Raw genomic sequence first — 14,724 nt, forward strand, 5'->3', positions numbered from 1 at the left:
TTAGACCAGGGAAAACTACTAAGAGTAGAAGCTCCACTTGCGATGTCCCACAAGTAGCTATAGAGGACGGACGAAATGCTCACAAAGCCATGAAAGGAGGAAAAGCTGCAGGTTCGACGGCATAACCATGGATCTTTTGAAGGAGACAAGAGATATTGTACTGGAAAAGTTTGCGTACTATTTTCATAATGTCTGAAAGGCTGAAAAAGTGCCCATCACCTGGAAAAATGACACTCTGATTTATAAGGGAGTTCCCAAGGACATCAATAATTACAGACCCATCAGCCTGCTCTTAGTTGTTTGCAAGCTGTTTACCAAAGTTATAGTTAGACGCATATGTGACAGCCTGGATTTTCAACAACCAAGAGCACAGGCTGGATTTAGGAAGCGGTACTGAACCATGCCTCACATCTTTGTTGTCAATCAAGTGAAAGAAAAATCCGCAGAATACACTAAACCTCTTTACATAACGTTTACAGACTATGAGGGGGCGTTTGCTTCCGTACTCACTGCAGCCGTTCAAGAAGCCTTAAAATTCTAGGGAATAGAGGAGACTTCCATAAGGCTTCTAGATGAGATGTAAAAGGAATGCACGAGCACAATAACTCTCCACCAGCAAAGCGATAAATTCATGATCCGAAAGGGAGTAAGACAGGGAGATACCATCTGCCCAAAAGTATTCACAGCATCTCTGAACGGGCTATTAAAAAAGCTTGACTGAGGAGACATGGGATTAAAAAAAACGGTGAATACTTCAGCTATTTGAGGTTTGCAGATGACATAGCCTTTCTGAGTGAACTACAATCATAAACACAGCCGTGAGGCCAAAAATAAATACGAATTAATCTAAAGTAATGAGGAACAAGAATGCCAAAAACGTCGCCGCCAGCTGAGGAAAGGAAACAATAGCAGAAGTAAAAGGGTTTAACTACCTCGGACAGATGGTTAGGGCTGACCTAAACCACGAGAGGCAAATCAGGCGCAGAATGGGTATTGGTGGGGAAGCGCTGAACAAGCACTCCCCAATAATAAAAATTAGGCTACCTTTATAACTCAAAAGAAAAACCTACCACCAGCGCATACTGCCGGTAATGACATACGGTGCTAAAACTTGGCGCTTTACTAAACGACTGGAGAGCAAACTTGGGTCGGCTCAACGGGTCACGTAACAAATAATGTTAGGAATAAGCCTCAGGCACGAGAAACAAGGTACCTGGCTCAGAGAACAAACTAGAGTAGATGATAGCATAGTCCGAATAAAGAAAAAGAGATGGACTTGGGCTGGCCATGTAGTCAGGCAAACCGACAACCGGTGTGTCTCCCTCCAAACCGACAACCACAATTCTAGTAGTTCGGCCTGCAACTTGGAGGTGACTCCTTCAGGTATTGTGATTGTTGGTGATTAAATAGTGTCAAACTGAACTGTTTAAAAAAAGTTTAGATGTACGGTCCCACCTTGGAGTGGGGTTACGTTTTTTTGTTTCCCCAAGGCGTCTCGTCCTACACCTGAAAATGGCTTCTATGTAGCACTTGTAGCAGGGGTATTATTAAAAGTCCTCTAGTTTGTCGGAGGACCACGCCTCCTGAGAAGAATTTGGGTAGATGTTTTTGCTCACGACATTAGTAAGCGCATGTTTTACCTTCTGCAGTTCGTTCGACAAAACTGATATTATATTTTTTGTATCATCAGGCCATGGTGTCTGCACAAGTGCAGTCTGACCTGGCCTAGCCGGAAAAAATTCATAGGAGAGTGAACTAAGCTTTAAGTAGCAGCAAAGCCTTGTTTTGCTTCTCGTTACAGTCTGTGTGTTTACAGCTGCAGCAGCTTTTTCCACTGGATTAGATTTTTTAGCTTTGTACGAAGTTTGGAAGTCCTGACGGGGAACCGACTCGCTAACTCGTAGCCATCCCGGATATCATGCAGAGGTCCTAGTACTGATAAAGCTAAAGCCGCGTACAGGCTTTTGTCTTAAGTAAAAATTCAATTAATTAATTATTTGATTGATTGATTGATTGATTGATTGATTGATTGATTGATTGATTGATTGATTGATTGATTGATTGATTGATTGATTGATTGATTGATTGACCAACACTGTTCTCCTGATATCGTGCAGATAACGTTGAGTATAATGTCATTACTCGGCTTTTTCTAAACGTTCACTAATGTCCCACCCACGCGTGCATCTACTTGTCTATCTCTACTTCCAAAAACAGGCTACACGGAAGTCCAAACAGAGATGTTTGATAACAGCGGTGAAGCAATCGCCCGTACCATAGCTCTCTCTTTTTTTATTAGACACCGATGGCGCGTACGCCTTCCTTATGAAATGCTAAGATTTTACACACATATGCATCTGGGCAAAAAAATTTGAGGGAAACGCGATTAGTATCACGCGCAGCATTCCTCTGGCCTTTTAGGTCTGAGCCGAACGACGCGGGTTCGATTCCCGGCCGCGGCGGGCGCTTTTCTGATGGATGCAAAACGCGCAAAACGCCCATGTTTTTGACGTTAAAGATCACCAGGTGGCCCAAATATATTCGGAGCCCTCCACTACATCGCGCCTCATCGCCTGTGCAGCATCGGCGCTTTAAAGTCTATAATCAATAAAGGACCTCTAAGGCGCCAAAGCTAATATTCTTTGGAAATTTCTACATACGCAATACCATAACACTCGTTTCTGCTACGGACGCCGCATAGGGGGAGATAGAGAGGCACATCCGGTTGCTGGAAGGACAAGGAACTGCATCCCTAGCTCAAGGAGCAAGCTATAGGCCTGTGTCCCACGTGCTCGGGCGAGCTGTGGTTGTTTTACAATAAACAACAGTTTCCACATAGTTTCTGAGGTCCTTGGACCTAGCACATCCAAGTGGAAACCATTCAATAAATAACATGCATTGGCCTGACTAGTGTCTAACACCGACACAACTCGTAAATACTGCAGTCTATCCATTTAAATCCAGAAGCTGCATTTTGCCCAGAAAATTTGAGTACGAAACAGCATCATACGCGTCTATCGTTAGGTTTTACTCATGGATCGCAGTCCCGAGTACTCACCCTTGGGATAAGATGAAAACTGCGTTGCCGCTGGGTCGCTGTATAAAGGTAGAACAAAAAAATCATTGAAGGCCCAAAGATAGATTTTATAGCTTGCGTCCGATTTGTGCAGCTGGAATTCATGTTTTCTAGCGGATGCATCAATTTTTTGTTCCAAGCAGGTAGCATCGCCTTCAGGGCAGAGCCCAAATAAAAATCCATCAGCATGAGACTGGTGTTTCCAGGTGATAAGACCTTGGTTCTGGCAGGATACGTCAAACGTGAGGTCCGTCGGAGCATCTAAAATGATGACAATAAAATTCAGAAAATGAATGGCTTGTTCACAGTTTAGGTGCTAAGGCTGTGCAATTACCCTCCGCTATCGGCTTCTACGGGGGGGATGTAGAGAACCCCATGCTTTTTTTAGGATAAAGCTCAAGTTCTTTCAACATAGGTAACACTACCGCCACAGTTCCAATCATTACCAATTGCTGAGGAAAATTAGTACGAGTGAATTCTCTGCATCTATAATGTGTATTTTGATAGCTTCGCTGGATTTCCACATCGCGGGAATAGAGCGGCGCCTAATTTTTATGGTAAAGCTCGTATGGCTGCAGTTCCATGTATTCTTATTTTGCGTGCTCAAATACGCTTGTATTAAAGCAAGCTTTAGCGAGAAGGCTCCTCATAAAACATCTGTAAACAGTGTTATGTCAAATCTCCCCTCCCCCCCCCAAAGAAAACCCATTACATGACTAGGGGTTGCCAAGATGACTTAACATTGCTCCGGGTTTCATTTTTTGTCATAATTAGTTGTTAACAATACAGTTGTGATATAATTACCCTTTGCTAGCAACAATTTTCATGTACAGAATAACTATGTTTACAGAATAAGGATGTAAATAAGGCTGTACCCAACAAAAAGCGCATGACGATGGGCAGCTAGGAAGTCTTTACAGTAAACCTATTAACGCGAGACCTTTACTAAGCTCATTTAGTCATTTTCCGCTGGCTCTAGCCGTCCCCAGCTGTCTTGGTAATCCCTTGTGATCATCAAGCATCGGCGAAAATAGAAAATTCGCACAGACTAGGAGAGACCGGCCGCGCAAAGCAAACACGATTTCGAAGATAGAATCAGGTGCAGGAGCAACTGGAGTGTATTCATGAGAAGGCGTGCCAGTAGGCTGCTGACTACCAGCCTTGAAATGCTCTTATTCTCGAGAGGCCCTAGCTTACCAGGCCACAAGCCTTTCGGAGCCTGCTTAACTACATTGAAGTGTCGGGGCTAGACCAGCCCCTCCATGCTCTAAGTCTGCAAGGCCAGAGCAAGTATGAAATACTGCCCCTCATCTTCCTTTCCCCTAACTGTTACCCTATCAATACACTTCTACCTATGAGCACCGAGTTAAATGCAGCTGTGCTCTGACTAGAGCCCGATAAAAACATCTGCGTGACTTTCTCTTCACTCCTTATGAAAGCACTTACTGCTGTACCACACTTAATAATACTTCCTAGGGGAAAGAAAGGATGCATGGTTTAAACAAGCGCAATGGCTGACCAGCGAAGTTCATTCTCTCCCTGTCGGCGCGGGAGGGCGCTTCGCAAGCACGGTCACTGGCCGTGCCTGGATCTGACGCAATCACACCAAACGGCCTCCTCAACCTGAGCTGATGCATGCAATAACGTCGTATCCCCTGACTCTAAAAGTGGCGAAAACCGTCGCTTACTATAAGAACGAATGGAGGTCCTATGGCATGGAAAGAAGATAAGGCCAATGTGTCCTAACTAAAATATTGCCTAGTAAGTAGCGCTTATATACACAAATTGCAAATTACTTTTCGTACCTCCGCAGCCCGGGCACCGCCACAACCTTATTCTACCAAACTATGGGTAGCGACGCGTGGCCGAGAGTTGGAACCCGCACAGCGCTCTCGAAATAAGCACATTGAAACACTGACACCCCCTAAAACTCAGTACCGCCCCTGGGCTAAACGGTCTCGCGCCCACATCTGAAGCCACACAACCGTGGATTACTTGTGTCTTTTTCACTTTTACCTTCTACGCTAATTCATGCTTTCAGAGTGCAGGTACTGAAACAATTTATTTCTGGGTGTTTGCCACAATATTAGCAGAATAAGTTACGTTGCGCAAATCAAAAGAAGGCTAGATGTCCTCCATATATTGCAATCCTCATTTCTCCCACTGGAGCTTGTTTGATACGTTTTTGTAGACAAGCTGTAAGTGTTTGTGGTGAAAGGCTATCTCCCTGTATCGCTAGTTTACTAATCGGGACTTATCGTTTTTTCTCGATGAGGGATCAGCCGGCCCTTGCATTCCTTCTATTTGTTACTCGTGAAACGTTGAATGCTTTCACTATTTCCGTAGTGCTTTGAGAAGCGAATGCGCTTTCGTAAAGTATAAATTCTATGTGAAAGGGTTTGCCATATTTTCCGAACTTTTTATTCCTGCTTCATGACAAGAATCATGAATAGCACCCGTGCGCTGGTCTTTCCTAGATGAAACTGGTTAACTCGGTTGTTAAAAATCAAGGCTGCCACTGAAGCTATGAAACGTTAGCTTACCACACTATTGTTATACAACCGAAATTATGCTGATATATCCGTAATTTTTCATATCTTCGACATTTCCTTTTGTGATTCAGAATTATGTTAGTTTTTGAGGCTGCAGGAACATTAAAGTCCTCATGTGTTCTCAAAGTAATTTTTGCGCGCTTTTCTAGTACAACATCCCTTCCATTCATTAGGTCACCCGGAGTAATTTGTGTGTTGCAGCTGTTTTTTAAATGCGAATGCATTTATTAGTCGGGGGTTGTCTTGCGTCCATCGAGCGGCGTGCGCCTGCATTCCTCCAGCGCGAGCGCACGTGAGCGCGCGCCTCGTAGTTCTGCCTTCGTCGTCGTCGTCGTCGTCGTAAATGCGAATGCATTTCTTAGTCGGGGGTTGTCGTGCTCCGTCGGCGTGCGCCCGCAGGTGTTATCTCTCCGCGCTCAATGCCGAACGCATGCGCTTGAAGCGAGCTGTACTAGTTTGCTCGAAGCGGCAAGGACGGCGAGTACTGCGGTGTTAGTCTCGTGTCTAACGTGTATGGTAAATTGATATCGCATGCCGTTTCCACGTCTCCCGTTCGAGACACGTCTCCGTACAAGGACTTGTACACCCTTGCCTACACCGGAGACGGAGTCTTTGTGGTGACCGTGTACCTCGCGTCCAACCTCGCTCGAGACGCCGTTGCCGCGCAGCTCGACGCGGCTATGGAAAGTGTGCGCGTGCGCTCCAAACCCTCTGACCCCATAGTCTTGGTTGGCGACTTCAACGTTGACGTGCGCAAGAAGAGTGGCGAGTGGCTGGTCGAGTACATGCAGACCAGGCACTCTAAGTCTCTCTGCCGGCTTCGACACGTGCCCCATTACCATTCACGGGAGTTGCATTGATCTGGTCTTTACGCGAAACTGTGACGCGCGTATGCTTCTCAAAGACCCTTTGACCGTGCACTTTAGCGATCACAAGGCAGTGATTGTGGCCGTCAGGCACAACGATAACACAAACAGGTGCTGATGAATAAATGATTACGTTCACACTCTCGTCATTAATTACGCCATTACTCGCAACACACTCATCGGTGCACCCAATGCATTCGCATTTCTGCATGATTCCCTTCGGGGAAGTGCGGGGGAATTTTTTTCTCATACTAATCCTACGCGCTTAATGAATCTACTCGTTAGCTGCTACCATGGGGCATCACGAATTAGGCTGTTCTGCTCAATAGTGTTTCCCTAACGGTATATTACCGTGCAAAACGCCGCATTTATATTATCTTATCCCTTTTTTTCTACTGTTACTTATTTCGTCTCCGAGTGCATACGTTGCTCTGCACCAGCACCAAGCTGGCTTTTCATCAGCTGTAATTAGGCTTACTCCTTTGTCTAGCCTTTCCGCAATCTTTACCATGTAGTAGATACGAATGTCCGCAACATTGTCTCTGCTCATCAATTACGGCAGTTCCGCCAACTCTATATGCTCCGCCGTTTACGACACTTTTTTATTTCGTTATGCGTTTGTTATCTCTCTGAGAGAGTTTAGCCGTTACTTTTCTAAGCCTTCGTAAACCGATGGCCACTAATGACTACAGGTGTATCGGTATTAGGTTGCCCGGTAATCTGTGTACGCTAGCTTCAGTCATCTCAATTAATATCACAAATTTGTTCTAGAGGGATATTCTATATTTCCGTCACCTTACTTTGATTGGAAGTTCGGCTCCATATTTCTGGCTGGCTTCACTGTCTACATTTTGAGAATTAACCTTGTTCTTCTTCACTTTAACATATTATGGCTACGAGTGAAAAAAACAGCGCTAAAAAGACAGGACAAGAAAGGACACAGGACCACGGCGCTGACTAACAACCAAACATTTTGGTTGTTAGTAAGCGCGTGGGCCTGTGTCCTTTCTTGTCCTGTCTTTTTAGCACGGTTTTTTCACTCGTAATCATGAACAAACCAGCCCAAATGCGTACCTTATTGCATCTTATGGCTGCTCTTTGCTTTGCCAAGTACCTTTAAAATTCGAATTTTGAGTGTTTAAGGTGCCGGGCGACTAGGAGCGCCATAGTGGAGGGCTTCGGATTAAGTTAGACCGCCTTGGGGACCTCCCACGTGTGCCGAAATTCCGAAACTCCTGTGTTCCAGCTGTTCGCCTTCATCTGAAAATCAGCGACCACGGTAGCGATCGATCTCGGATTCTTAAGGAAAACGGAATAACATCTTAGCCGCTGAGCCACCGTGACGGGTGCCCTAACACCAGAACATGGCGCACAGCAGATCGTTGGAATTCGATTTCTTTTTTGTATAACCGTTTAGGTCTTTCCATATTAATTTCTAGCTCCCTCGTTTGCAAAAGAGTGTATTCATTGGGCTCGGGTTATTACTATCCATGTATGAAACGAGTGTATAACTTGAGCTATTATGAGAACCTTTTCTGAAGATTATCACTGCAGGTTTGGCATTTTGCGGCTTTACGACTTTTGGTTCAAGTCCCCCATCACTTCCTTAGACTCTCCTAATACCTTGTATCACCAGACTCTGCTAGTTGCCGCTTCAACGTCCTCATGGAAACTGCCACAAGCCCCATCATGGTAGCTAGGGGTTATGTCATGGATATGAAGTATCTTCTGCCTATGCCGCATGTTCAGTTGGATCACAAGCGCTGCATTTTTTTTGTTAACAATAAAGAGAGTCAGAGAGAGATAGCAAAACTTTATTTCCGGCGAAGCACAGTTCTGGCGAGTGTCCCTTACTTGGGGCGGGCCTATCATGTTTTCCTGGATTCTAGTTGTGGTCAGCAGCTGTAGCTCGTGTGAGCAGCTTCTGGGCACCTCAAGCCAGGTTTTGGGAGGATTGTAAGCAGAGCGCAAGAAAACAGGCATTGCTGCTTTGCATGGGGCATTGTATGTTAAGTGCCCCATTCCAGGCGGTGCGGGTGTGATATGTGGTGGGACAGATTGAAGGGATGACGAGTCTGTTGGGGAGGGAATGCATATGTAAATTTTCCCATCATCTGGCTAGCGGTGCTGGGTGAGAGCTGTCAGGGGGTAGTTTTAGCCGCAGTCCTTGGTAGTGCGCGTTGATGTCATTATAGGTGAACAAGAGCTCGCGGGCGTCTTATGAGCCGTGCTGTGAGGAGTCTTCTTGTGCTCGGTAAAACAGTGTTTGGGCTCCTAGGTGAGCTGTTTCCGCACCGCCTAAGCACACGTGGCCAGGGTTCCTGTGTGAAGTCTTAGTTGAAAGTAGGGCGGATTAGGCTAAGTTTGAGAACAGGGAATGAGATACTCCCCCGCGAAATTTAGCATGGCCGTATAGAATCGTCGGGTACGTCGACAATTTCTACGTATTTCCTGCCACCTCCGTGCGCATGAGTGATCCAACGCCAAGCTCCAACCTGTATTGATGTCGTCGGTAGTAGAGAATATATGCCCGCCATTCATTCCTTAAGGTCCCCACTTTTTATTCTCAGCTCGTAAATCCGGAATCTCCACGTATCACACATCCCTTCTTTATCTTCAGTAAATTGGGGAAATTTCTGACATTCCTTGCTGTGGAACTGAATGCCTTCACAATATGATCGCCAAAATTAGCCTTCTCTGCGTATCATCATTGGTCAAGGTTATTTTTAGGGTCTCAACTTTACTAATCCACGACAGAAGGACGTTAGTGAGGTGTGGGTGGCTAACTTTCCCCGTGACTTCTTGCATTCACGTGAACCTCATGGCATGACCCCAGCAGTAGGCTTCCGCTACTTTATTTTCTAGAAAATACTTCTTTCTTTGGCTTACCGGGGACGAATGGAGTTTCCGGTAGAGTGCGGGCGTCAAATCTTCTGTTCTGCTTGCTTTGGGTCAACTGGAAGAACACGCATAACATGTTTATTCTGTAATTCATGTGTTTTATTCGCAAAACAGCAACATATTTCTAAAATACATGTACAGACTTTAAACTTGCTACGAGAGAAATTTTTTTTTATCTATTGCAAACCGAAATGGTATGCGATGACTTTGTTGGATATGCAGCCGAAAACGTTTGGAAGAAAGTAATTAGCGCAATGTCACCATTTTCAGATTTGCTAAAAATATAAACTTGCTGTGGAAACTAAAATGCCCACTTGTACACAGCCTCACATTGAAACCATGGGATTCACAGAAAGACGTGTTAGAATACAAACTATTCTTATAACAATCAAAGCTCTTGCTAATGGCCATATTCACTGTCCTGGCTGTGCAGTCACTACGATTGTGTCTAGTTGTATGCAATGGCGTTTCCTTGGTTGAAAAATAGGCAAAGTGAACAATTGTTGTTTAAAACCCGCCTTTTCGCATTTTCCCGTCTGCGTGGAAGCATACCGCGGAAATGTAAGTAAACGACGAATGTTTTGCTCCACGCACGTCTGAGAACATCAGCGAAGAACTGATGCACGTTAAATCCGAACTCTGTAATCTTACGGCCCCAATTTTGACGTCCTCCCTTTTTCGTACAATGGTCGTCTTCCTTTCCCTTTGTCCTTCGAAGAAGCTTACTCCGAGTATCTTGGGGGCTTCTCCTAAACTGCCTGTCTAAAATTCGTTCCTTTTTCCTGTTTTCAGCCTTTAGTTCCGGTCACAGTTATCCAATACAAAGACCCATTGAAACAATCCAAGACATGAAGACCTGTCGGCCACCCGGAAATGTCAAAAAATAAGAAGGCTGAGACACCAGCTGAATTTATTTGCGCTTCCATGAGTTGCGGTTTGTAAATTTGTTCTCACCATGCATTTTGTCTATGAGTTGAAAACATGGCTGACGTGTACGATCCGATTTCTCAGCATTTAGGAATTTAAAGTGGAACCACATAAGACCAGAAAGAAGAGCAAGCAATGACGCTCCTGTGGAAAGTAGGGGAGGTTATTCTCCGGGAGGCACTCAGAATACACTATTCTTGCCGACCCAGAATTTATTTGTATCCTCTTCCCATTGCTCTTCATTGGGCTCTAAATTTCTGCGGAAAGCTTTATACGCGAAAGAAGCGCCTGTAACGCGCAGGACAATTCCTTAGCACCTGCGACTGAAATGCTCCTGGAACAGCCTAGGAGGGACACTGTTGCCTGTTGCAGGCAGTTAAGATTCGGGCTAGTCTGGACGCTAGCGGAGGATCGGTCGATGGATGTATGATGTTGAAGACAGCTCGATGATCAGAGGCACATAGCCGATGATGGTTTACCAAAAGGCTATTTATAATTTATTTACAGTTGCAGTTTACAATGCATGACAAGTAAGCTAGCGGATTCCTCGTTGTGCGCTCAGCAGTCCTCAACAACCCCAAACAGCTTGATTTTATTAAGAAAAACCAGCCAACAAAGAGGGCGGAACCCAAGACAGAGAGGAGGACACATCATTAACAGTTCTGGTCGTTTATAGGCCGCACAGCCAACCACAGGTGGAGCTCACAATTAAGGCGATTGGTCCACCTCTTGTCTCAAACTCATTTCCCATTCCCACGAATACTAGACGTCAATACTCAGAAAGTATTCGCACCGGAAGCCACGACACTAAAAACCAACAAACTACCCAAGTCTGACATGTTTCTACACTGATTTAGGAGTAGCCTCACAGGGCCGAAAGCAATAAATCCCGATCCCTCGTTTCAATGCACATCTGTGTCGTGCTGGCGCGGTTTGTTTACAGGGGATCGCCGCGATCGCTTCATTCCCGCTTCCCAGCGGCCACTTGCAGCGGCTTCCGGTCCGCGCTCGAACTTGACACCCGACGCGCCCGGTGCGAGCAATGCAACGCAGGGCCTCGCCCCTCTCCTGCTTTGAGAATTAGCGGCAAACTGTTCCTTTCTGCTTCCGAAGCGTTGAGCGGGGTCCGCGGCCCCCGCCCAAGAGAGAACACAAAAGAAAACGGCATTAGAAAGGATCCTCCTACCCCCGCCGCTCATAGTCAAAACAAACCAACAAAAAGAAACCTCGCCGGCAAGCCTTCGCAATCACTCGATGCAACCCCTCGATCTTAACTCCGGCCTTTTACAATTATTACCTTAGAATGACGAATAAGGAGCGTAGGCTAAGTACTACGCTAAGTTCTGGAAATTGGCAGCACCCATTTACGCACATTTTTAAGAGCAAGGCAAGAGTATTGGACAGGGCCGCTTTACTGTCATTAACATCTACGCCGATTTGGTGCCATCGGCTATGAAGACGCAGCGCTAAGCACGTTGGGCTTAATATAACAAATTACTAGCATGTTTGCGACGCCAAAACTGTGGATGTATACCCAAAGCAAACAATTTATCGCGTGTCGGTTTGCTTCATTGCACATGTGGTCAAAAGGGAGTAGTCTTCTGCAATCTTTGCCATGTAAATCCTTCGCCGCTCTCCGATGCCATCCTTTACACTCATCCTGTCCAATCTCGCTCCTCTAACAACAAATTGAAAAGAAAATTTTTCAAATGCAATTCACTTTTCCCGCCTTCGCATTGCTCGCGCGCATCTTTTCTTTTGTCTTTTGCTTCTTGTGCCTGGTACTGCCGCAGGGCGAGTTCCATTCCTTTAACGCTTGCTTTTGTCCCGCCCATGCTGAAGCCTTTCTGGGCCATGTTTTTCACATTCTTTTCTTCATTTTATACCAAAAAAAGCACCGACAAAGTGTATTTTTAATTCAAACAGATTCGCGAATCTTGCGCTAGTGGTGCAAGGCTGGAGAAATAGCAAATCCTGGGGACGTCCCAGCTTCTCCCCACATTGACAGCGCATCCCAGGTGAGAGGAAAGAGAAAGAGCAAGTGTATCCCAGGTTCCTCGTAGGGCGAGCGGCAACTGAGTACGGTCACCCTCGACATTAACGGCCACCAACACGCCGTCGCCACTCAACCGAGTCAAGCCTACTTACGTCGCCTCCCTCAGATCCACACAGGGTTTCCCCGTCTCAACGACTCCGCCCCGGTATTCCCAAGCTCGACTGGCCAAAAACTTCACGAGTTCAACACAGCCTTCTCCGGCTGTTCGGGGTAACGCTGTAGCAACCAATGCTCCGCGGGTGCGCCACGCCGAAGATGAAAACGACAAAGGGGATTGCTATTCGCGTGGAGCAATCCCACGCGCAAGCCTGGATGACGCCGGGCGCTGCGCACGTGCGCTCACGGGCGCTCACATGCGCTCGGTGTATTTTCTTTTGCTGAAAGTCCCTGAGCGAAGGACGGGACAGGAGCCGCGCACCGGGGAGAGTTTTTTCATTAACTCGGAAGCGCAGGAGCCTCATCAACAACAGGAGCAATAAGACGAGGGCAAAGAACCCAATAAATATATCATGCACGTTGACTGGAATTAGCTACGCGATTGCTAACAAAAACGCTTGCTGTTGCCCATTGGCAGCGCTTTTTCAGTGGAAAACACCAATGCACACTGCATGCTTCGCCCCTCCTCAGGTTTTACGTTACTGGAGATGGCACGGTTTCTTGGTATCTTTTTGGTAATCTCAAAGGACCAAGCTCAAGCTTAAACAGAACTGTTGTTGTAACGCGACGGCTACTCTTTTGGTACTCATATTTTTCCTCAAATATGCCTGAGACTTCATTTGCTCTACGGAATAGGGACATGTATAACTTACGCCAGCATTTTTACTAGTTCGGAATGGCTATACCAATATGTACTCCTTTTGGACGAATTGTTAAAACGTTTGGCCGGAAGTCTGATTAAGGCACGGGCGTATTCCACACGTGTGGAACGTTAATACTTCAGTTGCTGCAGTGGCTGCGAACAGTACCTTGCTTTCTTCTGGTCCGCGGCCTTTTAGAGATAACTAAAATGCTTGCTTTCAACCGCAGCGCTGTCTTAGTGGCTTAGGCATCGTGCTGCGGGGCCCAAGGATGCGCGTACAACCCCGGACGCGGTGGCTCCTTTTCAGATGGAGGCACAAAGCGGAATCTTTCGTGTGTACCAATTTAAGCTCAAATTAAAGATCCCCAGGTAATCAAATATTAATCCGGAGCCACCCACTACGGCGCACTTCATACCCCACGTGTAGCTTCCGCGCATTAAACCCCATAATCAAAACGTTTAGTCCTCTGAATAGCCAAATTGGAAATAAATAGGTTGAACTGCACACAATACAGCCACAAATGTAGTTCGCCATATCTACTCCTGCACACCGCTACGACATCTACGTCAGATCACTGTCTTTATTATTACAAGGGATAGTTTGCCCTACGAAAAGTACAATGACGTACAGTAGCCTACAAAGTTAATACGAACTCTGCGGCTGAAGCAGCATGACCGCGTGGAAATTTTGTGTTCTTCACCAAATAACAGCGAATCGATAACATGGCGCGAGGAAGTCGACCCAACACAGGCCTTATCTCGTACAGTCAGCCCCTGAGTCGTGTCTACTGTTTTCGCGTCCCGTGCTAGTGGGGCTATTTTTACTAATAAAGAACTGCTAACAATCGCAGATGTCAGTTTTACCCAACTTAATGTCGTAGATTTGAAAGCCCGCGTACGGTTATCTATTTCCTTTGTTCAGGTATATCTCGCCGCGACGTTCTGTGTATGCTTGCATGTAAATGAAATGAATGAGCTCAATAACAGCGTATCGTCGCTCCCCCTCGACACAGCAGCATCACGCGCCTTGCGATACTGTGTAACTAATTAGTTATGGCATTTAACGCGTCGAAGTTAGTTCTAGGCTATGACACGCATCGTAGTTGAGGACTCCGGATTAATTTTGATCTCCTGAGGGTCTTTAACGTGCGCTGAAATCTCAAGTTCCCGTCTAGGGCTTTCAGACGTCCGGTTGGTAACTGAAAATTGTTGTTTTCAGATACGTATTTTTTTCTAATAAATATGCATGATTTAGGTAGGGTTTATTAGACAGTCTGATCAACAATAATACTGAAATGTGTGCCTATTCTTGGCATAACCGACTTGGTGGGTAGCAACCTTTTTGCGCATTCGGCAGCCGCGGAAGTCAGCGCTCGAAGAAAGTTCTGGCTACGAACTGCACGCTCCGTCAGGTGGCACTAAATTTATTCCCCGGCTTCGCCAGCTCTGTTTCGCTCACGGTGCGACCCCAGACCTCTGGGATAAAGAGTAGTGGTCGTCCGGATCACTAGCGATAGTACGCATCAGCACCTATATTACGGATCACA

General features: G+C 46.0%; 1 protein-coding gene across 2 annotated transcripts in view; it reads right to left on the reverse strand.

Annotated features, from left to right (window-relative positions):
- LOC144142510 (fibronectin-like) overlaps nt 1-9,479 on the reverse strand; it is a 55,017-nt gene extending 45,538 nt beyond the window's left edge. For both annotated transcript variants that reach the window (XM_077674069.1, XM_077674068.1), the window contains exons 1-2: nt 9,384-9,479; nt 3,059-3,337 (exon numbers count right to left, since the gene is read on the reverse strand). In XM_077674069.1, the coding sequence (XP_077530195.1) occupies nt 3,059-3,337; nt 9,384-9,471 (367 nt within the window). In that variant the 5' untranslated portion in view covers nt 9,472-9,479. The remainder of the gene's footprint in view (nt 1-3,058; nt 3,338-9,383) is intronic.
- Between the last annotated feature and the right edge of the window lie 5,245 nt (nt 9,480-14,724).

This window comes from Haemaphysalis longicornis, unplaced genomic scaffold (assembly GCF_048455015.1).
Source record: "Haemaphysalis longicornis isolate Haplotype H1 unplaced genomic scaffold, Haemaphysalis longicornis Haplotype H1 scaffold_6, whole genome shotgun sequence".
Classification (NCBI taxonomy): domain Eukaryota; kingdom Metazoa; phylum Arthropoda; class Arachnida; order Ixodida; family Ixodidae; genus Haemaphysalis; species Haemaphysalis longicornis.